Source organism: Haematobia irritans, chromosome 2, assembly GCF_050003625.1.
Source record: "Haematobia irritans isolate KBUSLIRL chromosome 2, ASM5000362v1, whole genome shotgun sequence".
Classification (NCBI taxonomy): domain Eukaryota; kingdom Metazoa; phylum Arthropoda; class Insecta; order Diptera; family Muscidae; genus Haematobia; species Haematobia irritans.
The window spans coordinates 46,136,452-46,154,448 of NC_134398.1; the positions used below are offsets into that span (position 1 = coordinate 46,136,452).

Below are 17,997 nucleotides of genomic sequence, written 5' to 3' on the forward strand. Positions count from 1 at the left end.
ATAGAAAATTTTGTCAAAGTTTTATTTCTATAGAAAATTTTGTCAAAATTTTATTTCTATAAAAATTTTGTCAAAATTTTATTTCTTTAAAAATTTTGTCAAAATTTTATTTCTGTAGCAAATTTTGCCAAATTTTTTTTTTATAGAAAATTTTGTCAACATTTTATTTCGATAGAAAATTTTGTCAAAATTTTATTTCTATAGAAAATTTTGTCAAAATTTTATTTCTAAAGAAAATTTTGTTAAAATTTTATTTCTATAGAAAATTTTGTCAAAATTTTATTTCTATAGAAAATTTTGTCAAAATTTTATTTCTATAGAAAATTTTGTCAAAATTTTATTTCTATAGAAAATTTTGTCAAAATTTTATTTCTATAGAAAATTTTGTTAAAATTTTATTTCTATTGAAAATTTTGTCCAAATTTCATTTCTATAGAAAATTTTCTCCAAGTTTTATTTCTAAAGAAAGTTTTGTTAAAATTTTATTTCGATAGAATATTTTGTCAAAATTTTATTTCTATAGAAAATTTTGTCGAAATTTTATTTCTATCGAATATTTTGTCTAAATTTTATTTCTATAGAAAATTTTGTAAAAATTTTGTTTCGATAGAACATTTTATCAAAATTTTATTTCAGTAGAAAATTTTTTCAAAATTTTATTTCAATAGAAAATTTTTTAAAAATTTTATTTCTGTAGAAACTTTTGTTAAAATTTTATTTCGATGGAAAATTTTGTTAAAATTTTATTTCGATAGAAATATTTTGTCAAAATTTTATTTCGATAGACAATTTTGTCAAAATGTTATTTCTATAGAAAATTTTGTTCAAATTTTATTTCTATAGAAAATTTTGTTAAAATTTTATTTCGATAGAAAATTTTGTCAAAATTTTATTTCAATAGACAATTTTTTCAAAATTTTATTTGTATGGAAAAATTTTTCAAAATTTTATTTCCACAGAAAATTTTGTTAAAATTTTATTTCGATAGAAAAAAGAATATGTCAAATTTTTGTTTCTATAGAAAATTTTGTAAATGTTGTATTTCTATAGAAAATTATTTTTTTTATTTATTTGTATATTTATTATAAATAAAATTGTAATAAATAATAAAAGATCAAATTTTTTGCTTAGAATAATGTGAGAAGGAGCATCGTATAATTGCAGATTATAACAAATATCGTTTCTCATTTGCTTTTTGCTGAAAGGAAGTTTATTTGGAAGAAAAGTATATACTTTTTGTGAAAATCTTTTATACTTTTAAGGATATAAAAACAATTTCATAAAGACCAACTGAAAAAAAAATATTTTTTGGCTAATTGCATCTTCCCTCACATCTTTTTCACAAGGTTTTTTAGTTCTTAACTCCTTCTTCTGTAATACAAAGAACGTAGAAGAAATTATTCGAAAGAAATAATCTATATCTGTCCATAAAGCTCGAAAAATAATTGTATATATAATTAGATATAATGCATTTGGACGTCAATTGCCTGTTTCGGTATCAGGCTAATATGAAATATAATAAGCAACGATGAGCCCGTCGTAAAACTAGGAAAAACACGACTAATGTATGCGTTAGAATTGTTGTTGTATCCTGGAAACCAGTTTCTGTAAGTTGTCACATGTGTTGTAAGTTGACTGTAGAAACAATAAGCATTGTTCGACTGTTCACCACTTAGGTGAATTCTAACAAATTAGCTTTCTAAAAATAAATTTTGTGTGGTTGCATTACTATGTAACAGAACGAAATAAAAATAAGATTAAGGGACTTGTAAGTTATATGAAAAGATGATGTACAGTGGGAGAAAATATGATTCAATTTGTAAGAGGAAATTTCCCAAATGTTTTCTCCATAAGGAGTTAGCATAAAGGGTCCAAAATTGAGTTATCTCTCCCAGCCAGATCTATACTAAAGGCTGTGGAAAGGTTCATTCGCCCGAACCGAAACATGTACAGTCCAGGCGTGTATAGATTGGTATCTGGCGTTTTCTTTTCAATGGCTCTATTGACCATGTTCCTTAATATATATCTGTCCATAAAACTCGAAAAATAATTGTATAATTAGATATAATGCATTTGGACGTCAATTGCCTGTTTCGGTATCAGGCTAACATGAAATGAAATTATATAAATTTTTTAAATTTCGCCTGTCGTCTGGACATAGAATCAAACCGCGCTCCATACAGTTTGTAAGCCAACACACTATCTATTGGGATGCGTAGCTGTTATTGTCATCAACAGACAATTGTCGCTATAGCTATCAACGCACAGGCAATGCAAACAGTTATATACACGCACAGAAAAACCATGTTTGGACATGGTTGCCGCATCCATTTAATGCTTAGCTAGAGCATGTAATTGCCGCGAAAACCATGTATTTTGTCTTTGTAAAAATAGTTTTCGAGCGGAGAAAAATTTATGGTGGCAATAAGCATTTGAATGGTTCTCAAATACCGCAAACATGTTCTATCATTTAAATGATAGAATTTGAGACCATTAAATGGTCGGGAAAATCATGTATCTGACCATTCAATTTTTTTTTACTTTTTTACAGGGAAAAAAGTATTTTTATAGGTTAAGTATAGACATGTCTAGAACCATGACATGGCCATAAAGACCATTTACATTTTTATCGTGACCATTTAATTTTTTAACTTGTTTGCAGCGAACAGAATTTTATAAAAACATTGAGCAGGTACACACGATTTTCATTTTGCGCGTCAGTCGTGTGTTGATTGTTTCTTGGAATGGACGGAGAATACGGTTTTACTGTGTTTTGTGTTAATTTATTTATTCAAAAGTGGCACGTGGTTTTATGTGAACACAAAAAAGGAAAGTGTAATTGAAAAAATGTACCTGTTTTTTTCTGCATTTTGCTATATGGTAACATTTATTTTTATTTGCAGTTACATGATGTCTGCGTTTGTACATTTGATGCGCACGATGTAAATATGGAATAATTACTTATTGTTGAAATTGAAATAAAATAGAGTGTGTAAAAATATATGATGTTTGCTTGGACGGCATTATAAATACAAATAAACAATGAATTAGTTTATAAATAAATAAAAACAAACAAATAAAGTTAATTTTGTGTTTTCTTTTCTCAAGTGGCGTCCTTTTTTCGACGATGAAAAAGTTTTTTCGTAGAGATCAAAACATTTTAGGTTGTGACCATGTTCTTTTAACTAGGAGAAAAACATTTTTAATGAATACCATAACATTTTAAATCGTGACCATTGTCTTTTCATTCAAACAAAATTCTTTTTATCAATATAATAACATTTTAGATGAGGACAATTACATTTTTCTTAGAACCATGTTCACTGAGCCAACATGGTTGCAGGTTAAAATGTTACATGGTCGCCGCAAAAATAGCTCCTATCATATTATTTTGCTCTTCGAATATGATTGTGACAATCATGTTTCTTCTTTGCGTGTATATCATAGTTTTCGGCGCCCACGTGCCGATTAAAAAATCTTTATTTAGCCGAAACATACATTTAGTTGGCCACCGTGGAGCAATGGTAAGCATACCAGCCTTGCATACTAAGGGTAGTGGGTTCAATCCCTGTTTCGACCGAACACCAAATTTTTTTTTTCACACATATTCCAAATAAATATGTTCGGAAGATTCTGAAAATATATTCAACACTACATACTAATATATCAAATTTTTACTATGAAACTTCAAGGTATGCCTTATTAAAGACTTAAAGTTAGAAAAGAATAGTACTTGATATAAACGAAATGGACTGCGTTTTTGGATCAAAAATGTTTTTTTTTTATCGCAAAAAACAAAATTTTTTTGGTGATAAAAGTTTAAAATTGTCGAAGAAATTCACAAAACCCTAACAAAAAAAAACAACGTTTTCCAAGCGATTTTTTTCTTTGCGTGTAGTGATAAATTAGTAAATCGATTCTTTGCTAGCCACTGTTCTATCAGCAAATGCATTATACGACAGAGTTTTTTGTAATCTTAATATAGAATAGACATTAAGATAAGCCTGATTGAAATACAAATCTATGAACTCAAAACTACTCAAGATGTTAATTCTGAGGTTTGTTGTATTTCTCATTCATGTGGGATTAGTCGGTATTTGTATTTTGCTAACTACAGCAAAGGGACAACAAGAAATCTATGGTGATATTTTTCCCAGTTCAAGACCTGATCATAATCTCTTCTACAATGTTCAGCATAGGGAAATGCTGAAATGCTATAGAGATGTGCCGTAAGTTTATTTTGTCAAACAAAAATCCAACCATATCCTCATTTTATTCATATTTCCAGTGCACAATATTTTCAAACGAGGGAAGATGATTTTTTAACTGGCAATTCTAGCATTGCCACATATCTTCGCATTGAGGTATGCTGTGAAGGCTACAGGGAAAATGTAAAGTTGAGAGAGCCTAAATGTATACCCGATTGTTCCAAGGTATCGTCGAATAATTGTCGCCATGGTTTCTGTCGTTCACCACAACTTTGTGAATGTTTTGATGGTTTTGTGGCCAACTCTGAGGGAAATTGTGTCCACACTTGTCCAGTGTCTTGTGAAAATGGTCATTGCCTTTTGGATGGTACTTGTATTTGCAAACTGGGCTATCGCCTTGACCCTGAAACAAAGAAGTTTTGTATTCCCGAGTGCTATCATATTCCTTGTGGCTTGAATCAACATTGCACTGCACCTGGACGTTGTGAGTGTATGACTGGTTATCAATGGCTGGACTCATTAAATTCTTGCCAGCCTATTTGTCAGCCTCATTGTGGATTTGGTCATTGTGTAGCTCCCAATAAATGTGAGTGTTTCCCGGGCTACATAAAACGGTCGGGAAGAAATATTTGTGAAGCAGAATGTTATATGTAAGTACACACAAGGGGAAAAATATATTCCTCTGGAACGAAATTTTAGACATATGAAATTCCTCTTTCGTTATAAGGTACCGTGAAACCTCTTCGAATTGGACACTAACGGTTGCCTAAATTTTATCCACATTTGGGAGGTGTCCACTTATGAGAGGTGTCCGGTTTTCCGAATATTTTCTCTGTATTTTCTTTAAGAAAAATATAAATGCAATCATATGGGGATTGTGAACACATCGAAATATCAATTTCCGACCAAAATTGAAAAAAAAAATTTATACAGAGAAACCTCTCACATGTGGACACTTTGGCAAAAGTGGACAATATGCGTAAGGCGTTTTCAATACTATCCCATTAACCCTTAAATGCACATGCAAAATGTTAAAAAACAACATCTGCGTACCATATTTTTTTTATATCCTCCACCATAGGATGGGGGTATATTAACTTTGTCATTGCGTTTGTAACACATCGAAAATTGGTCTAAGACCCCATAAAGAATATATATTCTGGGTGGTGGTGAAAGTCTGAGTCGATCTGATCATGTTCGTCCGTCCGTCTGTTGAAATCACGCTAACATCCAAACGCTAAACAAGATATCGACTTGAAACTTGGCACAAGTTGTTGTTATTGATGTAGGTCGGATGGTATTGCAAATGGGCCATATCAATCCACTTATACGTATAGCCCCCATATAAACGGACCCCCAAATTTAGCTTGCGATTGCTCTAAGAGAAGCAAATTTCACCCGATCCTGAAATTTGGTACATGGTGTTGGTATATGGTATCCAATAACCATGCAGGAATTGGTTCATATCAGTCAATAATTATATATAGCCCCCATATAAACCGATCCCCAGATTTCACCTCCTGTGCCTTTTGGAAAAGAAAAATTCATCCGATCTGGTTGAAATTTGGTACATGGTGTTAGTAAATAAATGGTCTCTAAAAACCATGCAAAAATTGGTCCACATCGGTCCATAATTACATATAGCCCCCATATAAACCGATCCGCCGATTTGGCTTGCGGAGCCTCTAAGAGAAGCAAATTTCATCCGATCCGGCTGAAATTTGGTACATGGTGTTAGTAAATAAATGGTCTCTAACAACCATGCAAAAATTGATTCACATCGGTCCATAATTATATATAGCCCCTATATAAACCGACCCCCGATTTGGCTTGCGGAGCCTCTAAGTGAAGCAAATTTCAACCGATCCGGCTGAAATTTGGTATATGGTGTTAGTATATGGTCTATAATGACCATGCAACAATTGGTCCACATCGGTCCATAATTATATATAGCCCCCATATAAACCGATCAGCAGATTTGACCTCCGGAACCTCTTGGAAGACCAAAATGCATCTGATTCAGTTGATATTTGGTACGTGGTGTTAATATATGGCCTCAAACACCCATGCAAAAATTGGTCTAAATCGGTCAATAATTATATATAGGCCCCATATAAACCGATCCTCTGATTTGACCTCCTGAGCCTTTTAAGCACAAAATTAATCTGATACGGTTGAAATTTGGTACGTGATTTTAGTATATGGTATCCAACAACCATGCAGGAATTGGTTCATATCAGTCAATAATTATATATAGCCCCCATATAAACCGATTCCCAGATTTCACCTCGTATGCCTTTTGGAAAAGCAAAATTCATCCGATCTGGTTGAAATTTGGTACGTGGTGCTAGTATATGATATTTAACAACCATGCCAAAAGTGGTCCATATCAGTCCATAATGATATATAGCCCCCATATAAATCGATACCGAGATTTGGTGTTGGAGCATCTTGGAGGACCAAATTTCATCCGAGTTGAAATTTGTTACATTGTGCTAGCATATGGCCGTTAACAATCATGCCTAACTAGGTCCATATCGGTCTATAGTTATATATAGCCCTCAGATAAATCGATCCCCAATCACACAAAAATTCGTCCTATCAAGTTCATAATTCTATATAGTCCCCATATAAGCGACCCCATATTTCAATTTCCATGTCGATTCGTAATTATTTGTAGACTTACCTATACATAACTTTTTTGTCTAATATATACCACGTATGGACTAACTCACAATGTAGAAAACGATGTTAACAAGTTTTAAGATACCACAACCCAAGTAATTCGATTGTGGATGACAGTCTTTCGTAGAAGTTTCTACGCAACCCATGGTGGAGGGTACATAAGATTCAGCCTGGCCGAACTTACGGCCGTATATACTTGTTTTTTTTTTTTTTTAAATATGTTGTTTTTTTTTTTTGAAAAAATGGTGGTTGTATCTTAAAAAATACAGGGCGCATGAAACTAAGTTTTTATTTACAACTAAAAAATTTGAATTTGGTAGAGAATATATATAGATATTATTACATTGCACAGTTTTTTAACAACATTACTTTTATTTCTGGTAAATATCATTTAAATTCAAATTTGTATTTTTTTAATTTTTTTTATGAAAATTTGATTTTCAATTTTGACTACAGATTACTCAGAAGTACTACAATTTTGCCGTAGAAACATATTTTTAAATATAGCGTTATCATGTTTTAAATATATCAAACTTGATTTTATCGAAAAATTAAGACGTAAAAATTTTTTCCGTTTGTTTCTTAAAAGATACAGTGCGCATTTAAGGGTTAAAATAAACTCTCATAAGTGGATACCTACCAAATGTTGACATACTCTTTCAAATTAGGTAAATATTTTTTCAATGCAGGATCTTACTGAATTTCCTTCCCCTTTTCACAGCAATTGTTCAAATGGTTTCTGCGAGTCCCCATATAAATGTCAATGCTATCATGGCTTCACCTATGATCCAATATCTCAAACATGTCTACCTTATTGTCGAGATTCCTGTGAACATGGTGTCTGTATAGCTCCCGGAGTGTGTAGATGTTTTGAAGGTTATTATCTTTGGGATAACGTATGCAAACCGATATGTACTAGGTAAGTTCTTATAGAAAAAAAAAATTATTAATATTTATATTTTTCATAATTATTTCATGTAAAGTGTTTGTGGTACCTATGGAATTTGTGTTAAACCAAATGTATGTGCTTGCCGCCCTAGCCATCAACATTGTATGGGCGGAGGAAAATGTTCATTGGATGGCAAATGTGAATGTCCCTCTGGTATGGTACATTTCATTGATCGTTGTGTATATTCAGCCAATATACATCGTATGCTAATAAGCTCAGATGAAAGGATTGATTTTGATAAGAGTTTCAAGGAGGAATTTGAAACTTTAATTGGAAGATATTTTCAATTTTAGGATAAAAGAAAAATTTTAAAAGTTTAATATTCACTTTAGTAACCCAGCAAAAAAAAGCGTCGCCAAAAAAGCAGCGAAAATGTTCTCTTTGGATCCGGAAGTGTTTCGGATGTGAATTAAAAAACCTTGTGATATTTTGCTAAATAAAAAAATATTTAATATGCAAAATGGTAAAAAAGAACATCTGAATACCATATTAAAAAAAAAGATATGTTTTTTTTTTTGAAAAAAATATCTTAAAAAATACAATGCCCAATAAACTAAGTTTTTATTTACAAATTAAAAATTTGATTTGCGTAGAGAATAGAGAATATAGATATTTTTACATTACTCATTTTTTTCCCAACAATATCACAATATCACAATTTTTAATTTAAAATTTTTTTTTTATGAAAATTTCAATTTTCACTTTTGACTACAGATTACTCAGAAGTACTAGATTTTTTCCGGAGAAAGATATTTTTAAATATAGCGTTATCATGTTTTAAATACATCAAACTTGATTTTTATAGAATTCGGTCATTGATATTAAAGATATTACTAAATAATTAAAACTTTGATTGAATGAAAAGAATAAAAGTAAATATAATTTAAAAAAGAAAACAAATATAAACTTATTTTTCCTTGCGTCAAATAACATATTTGATAGGCAATAAAGTTTGATAAACAATAAATAATAAAAAAAAATATATATATAAATTAAATAAATAAATAAAAATTTAAATTGAATTTAATAAATTAGATATAATGAATTCTTGTGAAATTTTCAACAATATAAAAGAAATAAGGAATGAAATACTGAATTGCTCTTTATCATTTTTACATATGAATATAAAATCACTAAGAAAAAATTTCCTTCAACTTGTTACTCAATTTAAAAGCACTGAAAATAAAATACACCTAATAATTCTTACAGAGACAAATGTATCAGGTGAGGTGAATCAACTCTTTGTTATTAGTGGCGACCATAAGCGTAGGAAGGCCTCAGGAGAGGGGGCTTAGACCCCCCCCCAGAAAAAATGTTGCCCCCCCCCCAGAATTTGAAAACCTATTTACGATTTTACATTTTTATAAAAATTAAACAAGTAATTTTTTCCGCTAAAGCCTTTCATGCACAATCGAATTACTTGGGTTGTGGTAGCAGTTGCCGATGGCAATGTTCGAAGTCTGATATTTATGGAATAGAGCTGTGATTGAACTTATGGTTTAGTTGAATAACTAACAGCCTGTTTCTGTATGTCGAACGAGTTCAATCGATCGACTGAAATGCATATAAATTCAGCTGTTTGTTTCCATTTTAGTCGATCCAAAGAGCTCATTCGACATACAGAAACAGGCTGTAAAGCTTCTTTATTATATTGTTTAGTCTGGTTTAGTTATCTTAATTAAAAAAATGGTAATTGGTATTAAAACTATTCTTTCATAAATTAATATCTTAATAATGCTGCAAAAAAGCGTCGCCAAAAAAGAGTGAAAATATTCTTTTTGGGTCCGGAAGTGGTGCAAAATTGGCGGAAAAGCGATGAATGTAATAGGAACTCGTCATCGAACGAATGTCCACCGTTTCAACAGCCGTTGCAATAAATTTGCATCACTTCTTACGGTGTGATCCATATCGTTGTGTGATATTTTCTCAAATAAATATTTTAATAAATATTAAAATTTTTATTTATTGGTTTTTTATATGATTTTTGGTCGACCTTTTGCTAGAATTATATAAATATTTTTAAAGACCTCGAGCTTCAAGAAACATTAATTTATAATAATTTTTATATTTTTTTATGATTTTTAATGCATTCTAACGCTTGTTTGAATATTTTCAAAAATTATCGAATTTTCTATAATGGATTTAGCATTTTTGTGGCAAAATTTGAATAATTTTTACCATTTTATGTATTCTTACTCTTTTTTAAACTATTTGAAAAAAGAAATGAAAAAATACGCATTAAAATATGAAAAAACCGAAGTAAAAAACTTCCTGTGTAGTTAATATAATTAACTTCTTTGTGAGGACATTTTTGGAAATGCTTTTAAAGTTGTGCCTTTAAAACAAATCCCATTTTTTTTTTTTTGCTGGAAAAAGTGTGGAACTACTGTCTATTTTTGAATTCTTTTTTATGAAATAAAACAAGTATATACGGCCGTAAGTTCGGCCAGGCCGAAGCTTATGTACCCTCCATCATGGATTGCGTAGAAACTTCTTCTAAACACTTCCATCCACAATCGAATTACTTAAGTTGCGGTAACGCTTCCCGATGGCAAGGTATCTTAAAACCTCCTAACACCATCTTCTAAATTGTATGTAAGTCCATACGTGGTATAAATTAAATCAAACAAGTATATACGGCCGTAAGTTCGGCCAGGCCGAAGCTTATGTACCCTCCATCATGGATTGCGTAGAAACTTCTTCTAAACACTGCCATCCACAATCGAATTACTTAAGTTGCGGTAACGCTTGCCGATGGCAAGGTATCTTAAAACCTCGTAACACCATCTTCTAAATTGTATGTAAGTCCATACGTGGTATATATTAAATCAAAAAAGATCGATCCAATACGTATATAATTCAGTTTGACAAAGTAGACATAAAATTTTGACAAAATTTTCTACAGAAATAAAATTTTAACAAAATTTTCTATAGAAATAAAATTTTCACAAAATTTTCTATAGAAATAAAAATTTTTACAAAATTTTCTATAGAAAGAAAATTTTGACAAAAATTTCTGCAGAAATTAAATTTTAACAAAATTTTCTATAGAAATAAACTTTTGACAAAATGTTCTATAGAAATAAAATTTTGAGAATGATGAAAATTTTATTATGAACTAAATAAAATTTTAACAAAATTTTCTCTAGAACTAAAATTTTGACAAAATTTTCTATAGAAATAAAATTTTGGTAGTTTATTTTTGGCTCTAGTGGCAACAATGATTATGAACCGATATGGACCAATTTTTGTGTGATTGGACCAATTTTGGTATGGTTGTTAGCGACCATATACTAACACCACGTTCCTAATTTGAACCGGATCGGACGAATTTTGCTCCTCCAAGAGGCTCCTGAGGTCAAATCTGGAGAATGTTTTATATGGGGGCTATATATAATTATGGACCGATATGGACCAATTCTGGCACGGTTGTTACAGATCATATACTAACACCATGTTCCTAATTGCAACCGGATTGGATGAAATTTGCTTCTCTTAGAGACTTCGCAAGCCAAATCTGGGGATAGGTTTATATGGGGGCTATATATAATTATGAACCGATGTGGACCAATTTTTGATTGGTTGTTAGAGACCATATACCGATATCATGTACCAAATTTCAGGCGGATCGTGAAATTTGCTTCTCTTTGAGACTCCGCAACCCAAATCTGGGGATCGGTTTATATGGGCGCTATATATAATTATGGACCGATGTGGACCAATTTTAGCACGGTTGTTAGAGACCATATACCAATACCATGTACCAAATTTCAGCTGCATCGGATGAAATATGCTTCTCTTAGAGGCTCCACAAGCCAAATCTGGGGATTGGTTTATATGGGGGCTATATATAATTAAGGACCGATATGGACCAATTTTTGCATGGTTATTAGAGACCATATACCAACATCATGTACCAAATTTCAGCAGGATCGGATGAAATTTGCTTCTCTTTGAGGTTCCGCAAGCCAAATCTGGGGATCGGTTTATATGGGGGCTATATATAATTATGAACCGATGTGGACCAATTTTTGCATGGTTGTTGGAGACCATATACCATATACCAAATTTCAGCCGGATCGGATGAAATTTGCTTCTCTTTGAGGTTCCGCAAGCCAAATCTGGGGATCGGTTTATATGGGGGTTATATATAATTATGGACCGATGTGGACCAATTTTTGCATGGTTGTTGGAGACCATATACCAACATCATATACCAAATTTCAGCCGGATCGGATGAAATTTGCTTCTCTTTTAGGCTCCGCAAGCCAAATCTGGGGATCGGTTTATATGGGGGCTATATATAATCATGGACCGATGTGGAGCAATTTTTGCATGGTTGTTAGAGACCATATACCAACACCATGTACCAAATTTCAGCCGGATCGGATGAAATTTGCTTCTGTTTTAGGCTCCGCAAGCCAAATCTGGGGATCGGTTTATATGGGGGCTATATATAATTATGGACCGATGTGGACCAAATTTTGCATGGTTTTTAGAGACCATATACCAACACTATGTATCAAATTTCAGCCGGATCGGATGACATATGCTTCTGTTAGAGGCTCCACAAGCCAAATCTGAGGGTCCCTTTATATGGGGGCTATACGTAAAAGTGGACCGATATGGCCCATTTTCAATACCATCCGACCTACATCGATAACAACTACTTGTGCCAAGTTTCAAGTCGATAGCTTGTTTCGTTCGGAAGTTAGCGTGATTTCAACAGACGGACGGACGGACGGACGGACATGCTTAGATCGACTCAGAATTTCACCACGACCCAGAATATATATACTTTATGGGGTCTTAGAGCAATATTTCGATGTGTTACAAACGGAATGACAAAGTTAATATACCCCCATCCTATGATGGAGGGTATAAAAAGATCGATCCAATACGTATATAATTCAGTTTGACAAAGTAGACATAAAATTTTGACAAAATTTTCTACAGAAATAAAATTTTAACAACACTTTCTATAGAAATACAATTTTCACAAAATTTTCTATAGAAATAAAAATTTTGACAAAATATTCTATAGAAAGAAAATTGTGACAAAAATTTCTACAGAAATAAAATTTTAACAAAATTTTCTATAGAAATAAACTTTTGATAAAATTTTCTATAGAAATAAAATCTTGGTAGATTATTTGTGGCTCGAGTGGCAACCATGATTATGAACCGAATAAAATTTGAACAAAATTTTCTATAGAAATAAAATTTTGAAAATGATGAAAATTTTATTATGAACCGAATAAAATTTTAACAAAATTTTCTCTAGAAATAAAATTTTGACAAAATTTTCTATAGAAATAACATTTTGACAAAATTTTCTATAGAAATAAAATTTTGGTATATTATTTTTGGCTCTAGTGGCAACCATGATTATGAACCGATATAGACCAATTTTTGTGTGATTGGACCATTTTTGGTATGGTTGTTAGCGACCATATACTAACACCACGTTCCTAATTTGAACCGGATCGGATGAATTTTGCTTCTCCAAGAGGCTCCAGAGGTCAAATCTGGAGAACGTTTTATATGGGGGCTATATATAATTATGGACCGATATGGACCAATTCTGGCACGGTTGTTACAGATCATATACTAACACCATGTTCCAAATTACAACCGGCTTGGATGAAATTTGCTTCTCTTAGAGACTTCGCAAGCCAAATCTGGGGATCGGTATATAGGGGGGCTATATATAATTATGAAGCGATGTGGACCAATTTTTGCATGGTTGTTAGAGACCATATACCAACATCATGTACCAAATTTCAGCCGGATCGGATGAAATTTGCTTCTCTTTGAGGCTCCGCAAGCCAAATCTGGGGATCGGTTTATATGGGGGTTATATATAATTATGGACCGATGTGGACCAATTTTTGCATGATTGTTAGAGACCATATACCAACACCATGAACCAAATTTCAGCCGTATCGGATGAAATATGCTTCTCTTAGAGGCTCCACAAGCCAAATCTGGGGATCGGTTTATATGGGGGCTATATATAATTAAGGACCGATATGGACCAGTTTTTGCACGGTTGTTAGAGACCAAATACCAACACCATGTACCAAATTTCAGCCGGATCGGATGAAATTTGCTTCTCTTTTAGGCTCCGCAAGCCAAATCTGGGAATCGGTTTATATGGGGGCTATATATAATTATGAACCGATGTGGACCAATTTTTGCATGGTTGTTGGAGACCATATACCAACATCATATACCAAATTTAAGCCGGATCGGATGAAATTTGCTTCTCTTTTAGGCTCCGCAAGCCAAATCTGGGAATCGGTTTATATGGGGGCTATATATAATTATGAACCGATGTGGACCAATTTTTGCATGGTTGTTGGAGACCATAAACCAACATCATATACCAAATTTCAGCCGGATCGGATGAAATTTGCTTCTCTTTTAGGCTCCGCAAGCCAAATCTGGGGATCGGTTTATATGGGGGCTATATATAATCATGGACCGATGTGGAGCAATTTTTGCATGGTTGGTAGAGACCATATACCAACACCATGTACCAAATTTCAGCCGGATCGGATGAAATTTGCTTCTGTTTTAGGCTCCGCAAGCCAAATCTGGGGATCGGTTTATATGGGGGCTATATATAATTAAGGACCGATGTGGACCAAATTTTGCATGGTTGTTAGAGACCATATACCAACACTATGTACCAAATTTCAGCCGGATCGGATGACATATGCTTCTGTTAGAGGCTCCACAAGCCAAATCTGAGGGTCCCTTTATATGGGGGCTATACGTAAAAGTGGACCGATATGGCCCATTTTCAATACCGTCCGACCTACATCGATAACAACTACTTGTGCCAAGTTTCAAGTCGATAGCTTGTTTCGTTCGGAAGTTAGCGTGATTTCAACAGACGGACGGACGGACGGACATGCTTAGATCGACTCAGAATTTCACCACGACCCAGAATATATATACTTTATGGGGTCTTAGAGCAATATTTCGATGTGTTACAAACGGAATGACAAAGTTAATATACCCCCATCCTATGATGGAGGGTATAAAAAGATCGATCCAATACGTATATGATTCAGTTTGGCAAAGTAGACATAAAATTTTGACAAAATTTTCTACAGAAATAAAATTTTAACAACACTTTCTATAGAAATACAATTTTCACAAAATTTTCTATAGAAATAAAAATTTTGACAAAATATTCTATAGAAAGAAAATTGTGACAAAAATTTCTACAGAAATAAAATTTTAACAAAATTTTCTATAGAAATAAACTTTTGATAAAATTTTCTATAGAAATAAAATTTTGAAAATGATGAAAATTTTATTATGAACCGAATAAAATTTTAACAAAATTTTCTCTAGAAATAAAATTTTGACAAAATTTTCTATAGAAATAACATTTTGACAAAATTTTCTATAGAAATAAAATTTTGGTATATTATTTTTGGCTCTAGTGGCAACCATGATTATGAACCGATATAGACCAATTTTTGTGTGATTGGACCAATTTTGGTATGGTTGTTAGCGACCATATACTAACACCACGTTCCTAATTTGAACCGGATCGGATGAATTTTGCTTCTCCAAGAGGCTCCAGAGGTCAAATCTGGAGAACGTTTTATATGGGGGCTATATATAATTATGGACCGATATGGACCAATTCTGGCACGGTTGTTAAAGATCATATACTAACACCATGTTCCAAATTACAACCGGCTTGGATGAAATTTGCTTCTCTTAGAGACTTCGCAAGCCAAATCTGGGGATCGGTATATAGGGGGGCTATATATAATTATGAAACGATGTGGACCAATTTTTGCATGGTTGTTAGAGACCATATACCAACATCATGTACCAAATTTCAGCCGGATCGGATGAAATTTGCTTCTCTTTGAGGCTCCGCAAGCCAAATCTGGGGATCGGTTTATATGGGGGTTATATATAATTATGGACCGATGTGGACCAATTTTTGCATGATTGTTAGAGACCATATACCAACACCATGAACCAAATTTCAGCCGTATCGGATGAAATATGCTTCTCTTAGAGGCTCCACAAGCCAAATCTGAGGGTCCCTTTATATGGGGGCTATACGTAAAAGTGGACCGATATGGCCCATTTTCAATACCATCCGACCTACATCGATAACAACTACTTGTGCCAAGTTTCAAGTCGATAGCTTGTTTCGTTCGGAAGTTAGCGTGATTTCAACAGACGGACGGACGGACGGACGGACGGACGGACATGCTTAGATCGACTCAGAATTTCACCACGACCCAGAATATATATACTTTATGGGGTCTTAGAGCAATATTTCGATGTGTTACAAACGGAATGACAAAGTTAATATACCCCCATCCTATGATGGAGGGTATAACAATAATTGAACCTATAAGTTCAGTCTATAAATTTTTAGCTAGGGGGGCTATAGCCCCCCCCTAGGAAAATTGTCTAGCTACGCTAATGGCTACAACTCATTTTAGTAACCCAGCAAAACAAGCGTCGCCAAAAAAGCAGTGAAACTTTTATTTTTGCATCCGGAAGTGGTGTTTCGGATGTGAATTAAAAAATCTTGTGATATTTTGCTAAATAAATAATTTCTTTAATTTTTTATGAATTTTAACGCTTGTCTAAAACGTTTGACTTAAAAAATTCGCTCTTTTTCTAGAATGGATATTAATTTTTTTTTCGACAAAATTTTAATAATTTGTAGCACTTTATTAATTCTTACTCAGTTTTTAACTTATTTGAAACAAAAAAATTTAAAATTACTTATTAAAATTAGTCAAAAAAGTCGAGGTATAAAAAATTGAATTAGAAGAACTTAATCTATACATCTTTGGGAGGACGTTTTTGGAAGTGCTTTTAAAGTTGTGCCTATAGAAGAACTTCCAAATTTTTTTGCTGGGAAATAATGAATGTGGTTATGGTGCCTAAGATGATCAAAAATATTATTATTTTTTTTGTTCAAATAAAAACTTGAAGTTGTAATAAATTCTTTTATAATTATAATTTAATTGAAAATAAAAACATATTAAACAATTAATTCAAAGAGTTTAATATTTACTTTTCGTGTCATTTTTATGCCACTTTTTTTTGCAATTTTCAATTAAATGTTAGTTAAATGATTAAAAATATCAATTAAACAAGTAAGTAAAGTCTAAAGTCGGGCAAGGAAGACTATATTATACACTTCACCACTATGTAGACCAAACGTTTTGGTACCATCTCAACTCCTACAAATTTGTTGGGAAAGATTTAAAGGTTTACATTCCTATATACATATATTTTAATATTTTAGTGAAAAATATGGGAAATAACAAATTGTGTGTAAAGTCTGGGGAAATCATCACTAAAGCTGCCAAACACATTTTGCTTCAAGCATATATATTTTCAGGATTGATCCAAACCTCATATTGTTTGTATTGTTCAAACACATTACGTTTCACCTAAGGGTGAAAATTAATATATGTTTGCATCTAAGCATATTATATTTACAAAGATTTTATGTCCCAAACAGAATATGTTCTAACATATGTCCCAAACATGTTATGTTAGTTTATGAACATTATATGATTTTACTTAAAAATATTGTGTTAAAAATGTTGAGTTCCAAACATATAATTTTTACACCAAACCATATGAAAAACAGTCTTGTTTGTCCGTGGGTGTGTAAAATGTGGGTATTCTGGCCTTTTTTCCTAAATCGGAAGAGCATATATATGGGGCTGTATCAAAATCTGAACAGATTTGGATCGAATTCGATACACTTAAACATAATGTTAAATATCAACTCAATTGGAGTAAAATAGCATTGAAAATCGGTATAAAATAAGGAATATATGACCATGTCTTCATCAGCCGTAAGTCTAACCGGTTTGAACTAAATTTGGCACACATTGCTAAAATGCTAATTGTACTCTCAATGGAAGATTTCAAGCAAATAGGAATGAATTTATGGACTCCGTTTGTCATATGAATCTATATCAGCCTTAAGATTTACATGGTAGCTATATCAGTTTTGCAATTTTATGCAAAATTTTAATCAAATCAATATGAAATTGTGGCCTCTGGGCCACATAAATTCATTCAGATGTACGAAACTTGAAGAAGATTGGTTCACAAACACGGCTATTATGACCAAATCGG

The 17,997-nt window shown here is 32.4% G+C and overlaps 1 protein-coding gene across 1 annotated transcript in view; it reads left to right on the forward strand.

The window, feature by feature from the left end:
• The first annotated feature begins 4,008 nt into the window (after positions 1–4,008).
• Positions 4,009–17,997, forward strand: part of LOC142224551 (uncharacterized) — a 50,981-nt gene continuing 36,992 nt past the window's right edge. Inside the window, exons 1-4 of the mRNA XM_075294334.1 lie at positions 4,009–4,229; positions 4,289–4,858; positions 7,615–7,812; positions 7,877–8,131. Coding sequence (XP_075150449.1) covers positions 4,024–4,229; positions 4,289–4,858; positions 7,615–7,812; positions 7,877–8,131 — 1,229 coding nt within the window. The 5' untranslated portion in view covers positions 4,009–4,023. The remainder of the gene's footprint in view (positions 4,230–4,288; positions 4,859–7,614; positions 7,813–7,876; positions 8,132–17,997) is intronic.